General features: G+C 42.0%; 1 protein-coding gene across 1 annotated transcript in view; it reads right to left on the bottom strand.

The window, feature by feature from the left end:
• EIF2AK3 (eukaryotic translation initiation factor 2 alpha kinase 3) overlaps positions 1-12830 on the bottom strand; it is a 40719-nt gene that overhangs the window by 18755 nt on the left and 9134 nt on the right. Inside the window, exons 3-4 of the mRNA XM_068679586.1 lie at positions 2568-2762; positions 465-595 (exon numbers count right to left, since the gene is read on the bottom strand). Coding sequence (XP_068535687.1) covers positions 465-595; positions 2568-2762 — 326 coding nt within the window. The remainder of the gene's footprint in view (positions 1-464; positions 596-2567; positions 2763-12830) is intronic.

Below are 12830 nucleotides of genomic sequence, written 5' to 3'. Positions count from 1 at the left end.
AACCTGAATACATCAAATATAATAAAAAAGCAAGAGTTACCATGAGTAGGTAAAGAACTGAAGTGAATCAGTAAGTTGCAGAAGGCTTGTAAACTATCTCCTGCTGTACCAGTCAGCAGTTTGAACAAACCAAAGTGACATTTACTGTGCATAGTAGAACACTGAGACTCTTTTGAGGTACACAAGGACAATAAAGTCGCTTTCATTTGATTTAGGGAGAATAAGTTAATGCAAATATTTTTTCCTAATGATCCATAACACTGAAGATAAAGAGATTTTTCAAAAACATTGAGGAGCGAAGGGGTTAGGTGCTAAGTAAGCCTGCTGCATTCCTTCGGTTAACAGTCCAAACTCCCTTACGCAAATCCTATTCTAATGAGTAAAACCAAGTTTTTTATATGTAATGCTTTAAGGATTATGACCTTCTCTCTGTCAGACTGTTTCTGAGCAATGACCACACTTACTTCTCATTGCCACTGCGTGGTCCAACAGCACGGACTGTTTTCTGGGTTCGGCGTAAGAGGAGTGTGTCTTCCTGGTCTGCTTCATCGTCATCCCACTGGCGACAGCCCATAGTTGAGCAGATGTACTTCACCTAAGGGACAAGGCAAGAGACTCAAACATACTTGGAAATCTGTAGAACTTCAATAAAAAAAGTAACAAACAGGAATGTTCAAAGCTAACAATTCCTACGAAATGCTTTCAGCTCTCAGGGGGATTTGGAGCTCTGGTTTGAGATGCTTGACCTGACTGATGGATGTCAAGGAGTCTGGTTTAACAGATAAGTGTTCTTCAAAACTACAGAATTCCTAGAACTTTTTGAAGATTACAGTTTGGACCATCTTTAGTCAGCCTGGGTATCTTCAAATATATATATATTATATATTATAACTTACAATTATATATTTATTTGACTATTCTTTGTGTGTTCTACTTGTGACAGAAAATGCAACTCTTTTTTCACTGTGTCTATGGACATAGATAATTTCTCCAAGTTTTCTACAAGTAGGCTCCTGGCATAATTCTGTTTTCATTCCATATCTGCCTCAGCATAACTCTATTATGAACTTCAAATGAAGAACTATTGATTTATATACAATACAGCAGAACCATCCCACTTTATCTTTCAGCTAATAAAATGAGGAAAAAAACTCATTAATTCACAGTCACACAGACCTTGCAATAGTCCTAATCTCAAACAGAGTTTGGATTTTATTGGCATTTGTGTATTGAAAAAAGCTGGACACGCTTTCAGGAAATCTGAACTGATGCCAAATTGACGAAGACACACTGCCCAAACTCTCAACAAGGCACTATTTCCTGTATGCAGCACCTCTGCTACTGTAAGCATGAGCCTGGAATCAAAGCAAAAACCGAAATTTCCACTTCCTGAACAGTGTGGGGAAGAGCAGTCTGTTGGTACAGTGCCTTTGCTATCAGTGTGAAAATCAAAATAATTTCATAAACTCTTGCTTTGGATCTAGACTCTTTATCACTAGTGATCACTGTATACAATGCAATAAAAGTCCTCTATATGACAACATCTGATCAAAATGCACAAACTGATTTTGTTGAAAGCAAACACTGGAAGTTTAAAGTTTAAAACATCATTTTTCTTTTTACCCGTTTTAAAGATGCACTTTTTCTGACTTAGCAAATGTCTGTTCTTCACTACACAAAGTGTCTACAAGTATTTTAATAATATTTGACATAAAAGGTGTGGAAGAAAAGAGGGACAAAGTCCAGAACTCAAATGCAATAAATTCCTGTGCTTTTATTTTTTTAAAAATATACAACTATTAACCAGTGGATTTCAGAAGAAAATACCAGTCAGATAGCAAGTAGTTTTCAAATTAAATTTTAAACTCGTATGCAGAAGTTAAGGGGAACTTCTAAGAGGAAGCACACTTGCTGGCAACAACTACAAACCTCAAGTGCTCGTGTATGTTGAATGTTTTCTTGTTTTCAACCAGATACCCCATTAGTCGTGAAAAGATTAAAATCTAGAAGTGTTAAAAAAACATGCATCATCTAAAACTCTTTGACATTCAGTAAGCTGAACTGCAAAGTCTACTTCAGGCAGAACTAGATATATATATAAAATTAAGCTGAAGTCTTCCATTTCAACAGCAAAGGGTCATTTCTTTCTTTTTCCCCTCACTCACCTCTAGTCACAACCCCCCTATTCCTTTGTGCTGATTCTGGCACTCTCCCAACCCCTGGCTGAGCTGACTAAATTTGCTAACCTAACAGAAAAGCATTCACTTTTGATTGGGTTAGTTTTGTGCTGGGTTAGCTGTTAGTTGCATCGGCCCAGCCAGGGGCAAGCGTTAAAGCAGAAGGGACAGAGCAGAAGCTCAAGAGGAGACAAGAGGACACTGCAGTGATGCTCTGAGCCATATCACCACCACTCCAGCCTGCTGCGTTTGTTTCCCAAGAAATTCAGCTTCTACTTTTTTGTGCTGTGCAGTTTTACACTAGAGCCATAGTGAAGTTTAAATCTTAAGAGCAGCCTTTTGGCAACACGGTGCTAGAAACAACGACACGGCAACTTTTCAGGCTCTTACCTTCCCTGTGTACGAGCTCAGCCCATAGCTTGTTAAGGACTTTCCCCCAACTAAGACAACATCCTCGCCCAGCTTGTAGGAAGACTCAAGAAGAGATTCCACTGTGAAAGGAACTGCCTCCATGCTCTCTCGATCCCGATCCCACTGGAAAAGGTCCCCATCCAAGGAAGGAATTATCATCTTATTCCCAAATACCTACAAGAATTCAAGAGAACATTAGGTAGCATCTGAACGCATTTTTAGTGAAATATATACAGACGGCAAATACAAAATGAAGCATTATATGAGCCAGTACAGTGCTTTATATTCCAGCATCTTCCTTTACAGTTGTATTTTCTTGTTCAAGGCCAGGCTGGATAGGGCTTTGGGCAGCCTGGGCTGCTGGGAGGTGTCCCTGCCCATGGCAGGGGGCTGGAATTGGATGGGCTTTAAGGTCCCTTCCAACCCAAACATTCTGTGTCTCTATGGTAATCCAAACTGCAGCAAATGTAAAAGGAGAAACATTCCTGAAGAGACTGAACAGTCACTAGTTAGTAAGCAAGTACTGCACGTTATTTGTGATGGTGCCAAGTTTCAAGACAGTGGCATTTTAGGTGAAGTTCCACCTTTTTCCACCCCTCACCACAGCTGATTTACTTCTAAACACACAATCAACTGTTCGCTCCAAGTCAGAAGACTGAATTTTGTTGTAAAATAAGAGCTGAGGCTGTGTGCGTACTCTTTTGCAGTTAACGACTACACCAGAATATCCATCCTCCTTTAAAGCAGGCAGAGCAATTATCACTGACATCAGAGCTCACGTTTCATTTTTGCCTTTTCAGACAGTTCAATCAAACTTCTCCTCCCCAGATTTTTTTTTTTATTTTGTTTATATACATTTCCTTTAATACTCTCTGGCTTTTCCTTAAAAGGCACAATAGGTCAAGATTTTTTCACCAGGATACGGTTTCATCCATTACACAGATTTTTCAAGGAGATCCTCACTCGGAAGGATGAGTCATTGTCAATGAGTACTAAGGGACTTATTAAGGAACTCATTATCAGCATCACAGACCATAACTAATACCGTGGAGCCATGGTGGCTGTGTCCATCATGTACAGTAAGAAACTATAATCCATACGATCTTGGCTTTTGAGGATATGGATTAACATGGAAGATGTTAATAGTTTTTTAGGCCCTCTGTCCATTGAGGCAGTACCTTATAATTTAATGTAATTATGTTGTAATGTGTAAGGGATCTGGATTTAAATTTTAGTTCTAGTAAATATGTGTTAGTCACTTCAAAAAAAAATATTCCTGCCAAACTGCAAGGCACAGATTTGTAGTGCACAGCTATACAAAAAGATCCAGAAGGTTTCTTAAGTGAAGATTTCTTCTTAAGTGAAGATCTGAAACCACAACTTCTGCATGATTGAAGTCTCTAGGATGAGACTTGCTATTTGCACTGGGTCACAGAAAAGCAAACAGGATTACCGAAGTTGAGATTCACATAAACAGGGAGAGAAAGTCAGGTCTTGTAAGTGTGTGCATATCATGACTAATCTCTCTTACCCTGTTTGGTACATGTGATTCAGAGACAAACTTCAGGTGAATTACCTGATAATGCTGGTGATTGTATCTAGGGTCCCTTAGGATCCAAGACCAGTACTTTCTGGTTTTGGAAAGCCTCATGACAAGTGACAAATTATTCTCAGGATCACGACGTGTAACTGAAGAGATAACAAAAGCAAGCCCCTGAGTAGCCACGAAGTTCTTTGCAAAGCTAAATGAAGTGTTTTCTTTCCTTCCCAGATATTTACCTTACAACAAAAGAGGCCAAAACATGTTGGAAGAGACACTGTAATGCAGCATTTCTTGTGCATCACAGCTCTCACAGCCTCCCATGTGGGGGTGGAGGGGATATACACCTACATACACATGGCTCTATACACACACTTCCAGAAATAAAACAAAAGCAAACATTTGTGCACAGGGTCATTCGTAGAAATCACATGATTAGTGGAAAAATAAAGCAAACAAGGTTTTACATAAACGTTCACATTCAAGAGCAGCCTTGTGATCTTCAGAACAAAGACATACAGATCATGGAAAACAGTTCAACAACAGAAGAAGTCGGCGCCAAACTTGCAGCTTTGACCAAGCTGGAGAATTTTGCTAAAACATTCAACACAGCAGAGCACTATGATAAAGTGTTTTTTCGTAATATATTCTTTCAGAAATGCATAATAGTTACAAACCAGAACTTAGAGCCTGTGGAGATTACATTAATAAATCCTCCATTTGAGTTCTTCCTGTGCATGGTTCGGCAAGGACCTAAACCCAGCTTCCCAGGAGGATCCAGAAGAAGTTCTGCTGGGCTACCAGCCAGCTGAATTCATACAGCCTGGGCAAGCTACGTGGTGCTGCTGGTAGCCAGATAGCTACTTGTGGGTCCCAGCTTTTAGATAAGCTTCCTGAGAGCCACAACAGCAAGGGCTGAGCACTCCTTGAGCACCACACTCATTGCCATGCATTTGTGCAGGCTCCTCATCCCAAAGCTCTGTCTCCAAGTCCTGACCAGCAAATCTTAGGGAAAATTTCCAGAAAATGGCAAAACGTCAGCCCTTTCTGGGAATACAAAACCCAAATTCCCCCCATGGAAGTACGCTCCCAAGATGTGAGTCAATCAGGGTGATGCCTTGCTCATCTTCAAGAATTTCCCAGGAGTAGGGCACTAACAGCTCATCTGATACAGCCTCCGTCCCCATCAGCTGCAAGCGACAGACGAGACGGCTCTGGTGAGCTCTGCTGATCACCTGCCCCTGCTCCCAACCTTGGGAGCAGCACGTCCTGCGTGACATTGGGAAGGAAAGGCTGAGAAAAGACACAACTGCTGTGGGTGGACACATCAGGAAAGCAAGTGCAGGGAGTGGGAAGAGCTGTAGTGCTGAAGGACAACGCTGGAGGAAGAATGGATGGGGTTCAACTGAAAACAGGTAAATGTAAGCTAGACATCTCAGTTAGTAACCATCCCAAGTGGGGTATTTCACATCAAATGGAGGAACAGAGGCAAAACTGAATAATTCTTCCTAGATGAAGATATTCATAAATTTGGATTACAGACATGGCTCTGGCAGGGGACTGTACCTAATTGCCACAACACTCCTCTCTAACTAAATAGCTCTATTGTAGCTGAAGAATGAGGCAGGTGTGCAGATGTGCCTACCTCAGGTGTACACACAACAAAAAGGCATTTGTGGACACGCCACTGCCTTTCACAAGTGTGGTTTTCAGCGCAGAGGCTTTAAAGCACAGCAACAATATCAATTCCTAGCAAATCCAGCACCTGAGAAGCAGCAAAGGGACTTTCCTTGAAAGTAGCAGCCAGCAGCATCGGCATGCAGCTCAGGTAGAGGAATGACATCACCCCGTATCTCTACAGCATTACCTCATCTGCTAATCCGAGGAGTGAGTCACCCAGGCAGTCAGCTGCAAATCTCTTGGCACAGAAAATGTAGGTTACCACGATGCACTTACACATTCCTCTGATCTGTCAATGTAAATAGCTATTTGTTCAGCTTCACCGGTCAGCAATATGGCACATAATTGTTAAGTGGCTTGTCTTTCAGAAGTAACACTTAAATTAAAAAAAAAAAAAAGCCCTACATTAACTAGCGAGCCCTAAACGAGACGCTGCTCTTTTTTGCTCATTAAAGAGTTTGAAGCTGAAGTTCTCCATTGGCTCGGCGCAGGGTGCTGCAGGCCTATCAGCGGCGCTGGCTGCTCAATCTCCAGGCCGACGGGTGAGGTAATGCAGTTTCTAAAAAGCCTTGACAAAAAAGCCAAAAGGCGGAACGATCCGAAATGGCATACGCTACCAGGGAATTTGCTGTCTAGACTCTTTGCTGGAAAGGAGGGCAGCGCACGAGAGCTTCCACGACAGGTTGCTTCGGTGCAGGAGGAAAGCTGCTGATTTGTTGTAGGGGGAAAAAAAAGCATCGTGTAAACAGAGATCAAAAAGCTTCCCCGAGCTGCTTAACAGCAAGCATAACACTCATTTCCCATACCTAACGATCCTTACCATACAAAATACCAAGCACGCTCACCTACAGAGAGCTGAAAAAAATGATGCCATAACAGTTAATATTGTTTTCAGCTGTGCTGGACTTTCCAGTAACTCCAAGAAATAACTAAACAGAGATCAAATCCTTCCCTTAGAATAGGAAGCGTTAAGTCTTTGTTTTTCTAACCCTTCAGCTTGTGGTTTTCAAAACTTACTCTTATCATGAGATATCACTCCTGTAAGAGCTTTATTCCAGTTACTAATTAGCTCAGACTAACCTATATGATCTTATGTGATAAGGGTGCCTTTTTTTGTCTGTTACAGTAATCTCATTGTAGATGTAATCACAAACAAGATCAAAGCCCACATTGGGTATGCTCTGAGAGCTACTTCCCAGTGAGAACTGTCTCTAAGCCCCTCTAAAATTTGTCTAGGCAACATTAGGAGCCAATTATAGCAGCTTTGCTGTAAAGGGTGGAAACAGGAGTTTGCACAAACGAATCAGGGAAGGAGAACGTAATCACTTTGTTCCACATTAAAAAAAATAAATCATAGCAGCATAGAGATAGCCCTCCCATAAACTTTTAGAGGTTTTTCAGGTCACACACACACACTGCAAGGCTACTAGTTCACGTGTCTGAACTGATTTATTGCCTGCCTTTTTTCAATACACTTATATATTGAATATATGTTTTTATATATTGAAAAAATATGTATTTAAAAATACATATATTTACATATAAATAAAAATATAATATATAAATATATATTTATAAATATATTTTTTTCAAGTATATGTATAGGGAGGTGGTGTCTGCACAGCTGCACTGGTTTATGACTTTCTTCCAATGGAAATGGCTATTTCTCTGCCTCAGCTTGGATTTCAGGATGGTTAATTCCCATTTTTTCCCTTCAGGTACCTTCAGAAATTCTGAAGCATGGGGTATTACACTACAAGGATGTCAACGTAGTATTTACCAACAGGAAAACCTTATTCAAACAAAAACACACCAGCATGAAGGGATCAGCTAGAGTCTAAGGACATAACTGCTCTGCAAACTTTTTGCAAGGTCCACACCACTGACGCTTCCTTAAGAAGAAAAAAAGACCCTAGCATGATATTCTGGAAAACAAAGGCTGCCCAGGTAAGCTATGCCACTGCCTAAAGAATTGGTAAAAGAGCAGAGAGTTCTCCAGAGTACACAGTGCTGTTTAACCAGCCAAGGAAGAAGAAAATTGACTGAAAGAAGTCCATGATTCACATCAGTCATATGTCAAGTGACCTTCTGAGATGTACTCAAGGGCAATGAGGAAGCTGAAAATACCTACAGACAGGCTGTCATCAGTGTCTTGTCTTGAAAAACTTACTTTCTTGTAAATACCTTCACTTCTGATTCAGCACAACAGTTGTTTACCCAATACGTACCTGCTCCTACTTGCATCCTGTTTGTTAGCCAGTGTACGTGCTGAAAACACCTTCAAGATCAGGACTGTGAGAAAGGTTCTCTTGAACTGCTGATGCACTGGTATTTGTTTCACGGTTTATGGAGGGAGAACATGGCCAGCCTTCTCTGAAGGTACAGCTTGGGCCAAGCTGGCATGGCAGAGAAGCCAAGGAAATGAGCTTTTATCTCAGCCAGATTGTGATAAAGTGTAAAGGTACCCAGGCCTTCCAAGGAATAGTCACTGCATGAGATTCTGAAACACAGGATGACTTACCTAGGAACAGGAATTCACAGGATTTCTGAAGTGTTCTAGCCTGGCCCCTGCCAAGATCCATATGACAGAAATACAGAAGTTTTTACCTTTCCTCTTCTTCCACCGTACTCCCCTACTTGGTAGTTTCTACTTCATTTTTCATTGGCTAGAACAGACTGGGACAAGTCATGAATTTAACTTTGTGGCTGTGTTTATCAGGAATATTGAGTGCAAGGTACAAGCGTGGAGCCGAAGTGATGTAATCCTGTGCCTAGAGAACCTGTTTGAAAACTCCTTTTTATTGTTTCCTCCAAGGAACACCTGCAACATGCTTCCAACAACTCCACTGAATGACTGCAGTCAGCATCTCTGGCACAATTCTATACTCCAGGCCTTAAAACCTGATCAAGGGTCAGGACCCTGGCTGCCTTTTACACCACACACAACAGAAAGTCTCCTTGCCAACATAAGGGGCACGGTGTCCTGTTTGGCTCAAGTTTGCCATTAGAAGCATTAGCCCTACCCTGTCCTCTGCCCTCCCTCGAGCAGCCACGCAGTGAAACAGAGGAACCGCAGTGTGTTAAGCAGCCTGTCCCAGCTTCAAAAGGGATCAATTCCCCAACGCTGTTTGCTGTGCAATCAAAACAGCCCCTTCTGAAGAGGGCCAGTGAACTAAAATACCACTGTTACTTTAATCACAGTCAAACAAGACTTGGGATTTTGACTACAGAGATGCCAGCCTGCCTCGCTGCCATGGCAACAGACTTTTTAAAACTGTTCTCCTTAATAATCAAAAACGCACGGTGCTGTAAGAACGACTTTATTTTGACATTATTCCATCCCCCTCTTTAACGTAGCAAGTTCTGTTCAAAAGAAAAAGACTTCAGCAGTCTTCTGGAAGTTAGGAGCAGTCCTTTCCAAGGCATGCTGGAGCTGCTGCTACTGAGCCCAGCGCTGAGGTCACTGAAACCAAAGGAACGTTTGGGAAAAGATCAGTAAGGCAAATTACCCCAAACCTCACTCCTTCAGGAACAGGCACTGTACAGAAGCTCATTAACTACCATGTCAACATTGGTGTTGTTCCAGTACTGGGATGTTTTAAGATGTTTTAACCTCCTGAAAGTATCTTTCAGGACTGCACAAGCTCCTATAGGACCACTAGGAAGAACTTAGGTGAGACTTCTCTTAAGAGATGGGGAAAACAGGCAAAAACACCAACCCACATCACTTTGGGGGTCCAGCATTTAAGTCTATCTTTGCCAGGCCTGGGGCATTTTTTCCCTAAACCTGCCTGAACAGAGTGGTTTTTTGTTTTTGGTAAGGACACAAAGTCCCCATGTCTTGAAAAATTCAGAGTCACAGCAATTCCTATGAGAAAAGAGCCCAATACAGGAGAATAAGAGAAGATGGCAAATGCAAAGTCTCCTTTTTCAAGGATGCAAGGACCACAGAGGGGTTAGAGGACAGAAAGCACGAAACACACAGTGACTCTGACAGAAAGATTAATAGGGTTACCTGTGGATAGAGGGTAAAGTCCAAATGAAAATTAGAAATGAGATGTCAGCAGCTGGGCTGCAGGAAGAATGATTTGCTAAACTGTCTAAAATGCTTAGTGCTTGAAAGAAGCCCTTTCTTTTACAGGGAGAGATAGAGGCTGCAAGTTCAAAACGGGTTTAGGGCAGAATAAATCGCTGTGTTGTATTTTGGGCAGCCGAGCTCCACATATCTAAGTCATCCCTTCTCTGCAATGGGTATTTGTCTAGGCATTACTAGAGATGATCCATTCCCAATTCTGTAAAGAGCAGAACCGTTTAGCAGACGACACAAAACATGCAGCCTACCATGTGTAATTAAATTACCAGCTACCATCAAGGCAACCAAACACCACAGAGAGCAGGCTGATGATGAACGACGTTCCCAAGCTCTGCTCCAATGCATTTTGGCCACGTCTGCCAGCGTGACAGATGAAAGTCAGCCACCACCATCAGCCCGGGGTGCTTCTGTCAGAGAAAACTTTGCTGGCATTGTTTGAGGAAGAGCATCGCTGGTGATGCTCAGGGCTGAGCGCTCTGCTATCACACAAGCCACACTTGTTATTCTGGCTCCCCACGTGCCCTGTAACGGAAGCTTCCCCCCCCAGACATCGTTACAGCATGAGTTAGAGGACACGTGTCAGCACTTTATCAGAGCTTCATCAGTACTAACTGCATTAAGTGTCAGCAAGAAAGCCACCGAGCTGCAGTTATAGGAAGTTGGTATTTTTTTTTTTAATTGAACAAGTCATTAAACTCTGATGATTGTCTTTGAAAATGTGCATTTTGATAAATACTTACAGCCACTTGTCTAAGCAACAGATCAATTTGTCACCCTGCAGAAGACACAATGCTGCATCACATTAAACCCCCCAATTTAGTTCAGGAATCCACCACCGAGTCCCACTCCCAACAGACTTAACAGTTCACACTAAAAAGTTCAGCTGGATTTTCTACAAAAGCACAATTTCTGGCTATCCAGATACTTTAAAACAATTACTGCCTTGCCAATAATAGTCTGATCACTACTTCTGGCATTATTAAAAAGGTATTTTCAGGATAATTATAAATCTTTTTTTTTTTTAATCTCACCCAGAAAGCAGAGATTTATACTCAGAAACACACAGGTAGCCAAGTTCTCAAAGCATTCTCTTCATTGCCAAGCTCACCTCGCATGTTTCCAGCAGCAGAAACAAAAAAACTGTTGGAGTCATCAGTAATCATAATAAATCTGTGTAGTTAAAGAGCAGTCGCGTCTATTCTCTTGTAAAACACAGGCTCCTCTCCCCTTGATAGCCCTAATAAGCCTTCTCTGCCTCAATTGCAATTAGAATTTATCTTCCTTTGAAGTACAATTCTGGACACTCACTCCTTATTCATTATGAGCTTTTCCAGGACCATTTAGGACTCTTAATCTCTCTCTCTGCCCTCAGGCAGCGTGGGATCACATTTCCTTCCCCTGCAGAGGAATTGAGATGGCAGCTGATAACCCATCACAGGATCTCAGCACACAGGGTTCTCAGTTTTTAAATTGATCACCTCCGACCTTCAACAAAACTGTTGTTATCAATTCCTGCATCTTGTATTTCATTCAGTACAGTTTAATTCTATTTCTATTACAGAGAACTTCTATGATGGAGAACTGGCTTACGCCCCAGCCCTCCTCTAGAGGAACGATACCTCCAGCTCTCTGAGCATCTGGTGGTCTTGTATCTGTTCCAGCAGTTCACAAAAGTAAAGATGAGCTACAGGACACAAGGAACTCTACAAATAAACTCTTCCAAACAACTAAAATTATGCTGCTTCACCTGCAAGGAAATAGATTTTCGCCAAATTAGTCATCTCAATACCAAGTCCATTGATTTAAATACTCTGCCTGCTTGAACTAAGTGGAGATTTGGGGATTTGCAACTGGTTACAACACAGCAGGGATCGAAGATAATTTTGCAGCATCACTAGAAACTTAAAACATTAATTTTCTTTGCTTTCTGGAGTAAAATTTTGCTGTAGTTTCACATGCTAAGGCACAGAGAACCAACTTCTTATTCCGTGCATACAGAAGTCAGACCTCACCACCCAGCATTTGCTCCTTCAAGCACTCTTCCAAGTGCTAAGCAGAACAGACTGCTTCTGCTGCTGTGCCCCACACCAGCTGTTTTAAGATGCATAAATACATTTAAAGTTCAGATTAACCCTAGCGAGTGATGCAGATTCATTTGTTTGTAAGCCAAGAGCCGGTAAGTACAGAGAAAGGCATTTTCTCAGTGTGTGTGTAGCTTGAGATGCACCTCCATTTGTTCTCACCAGTGACTGCTGGGAGAGCCAGAACGGATTTGTACAGGTTTGCTAGAAATTCCTAATATTCAGCACCGTAGTCAAAAGCTGCTATAATAACCCTTGAAGTGAAAGCACTCGAACAAGTATGACTGACAGTCCTAAGTACTCCCCACCCATGCCGCAAACAACCACAGCTCAGCTTGCCATTGGATGGTATTTACAGGCAATGACTTAATTGAAAAACTAACCAAAGTAGAGAACCACGGGCCAAACAAAAACCTCGGTTTTATTCAGGCTAAAATGCTGCTGCAGGGGTGCCTTAAGTGGTGGGTGTGATTTTCCTGAAGCTGATGTCACAAGATTTCTCTCTCAATGAGACAGTTAAATTATTCCCCCGCCCCTAACCTCTGGGAGGGCACATAAAAGAGAACCCAGAAATCACAACTCAACATCCCCTCAGGGCGTGTTGACCTCCTGTCTTGCCCTGACCTGCTGCAGTGTGGGTTTTGCAATTTCTTCTGCCCTGAAATGTAAGAGGCCAAAGGATGAGAGTTGTTCAATTTTTTTCTGTGCTCCCAAAGCAACCCAGGACACTTTTTGACCCTTCTCCGGCCACAACTGGGTGCAGCAGTTGCTTTATCCAACGCGCAGCAAAGTCCAGGCAGATAATGCCTTAAAGGGATTCCCAGATGTCTGGACGCTTCACTGTAGAA

This window comes from Anas acuta, chromosome 4, assembly GCF_963932015.1.
Source record: "Anas acuta chromosome 4, bAnaAcu1.1, whole genome shotgun sequence".
NCBI lineage: Eukaryota > Metazoa > Chordata > Aves > Anseriformes > Anatidae > Anas > Anas acuta.
Note: the sequence above shows the minus strand (reverse complement) of the source record. Positions and strands in the feature narration are given on the sequence as shown.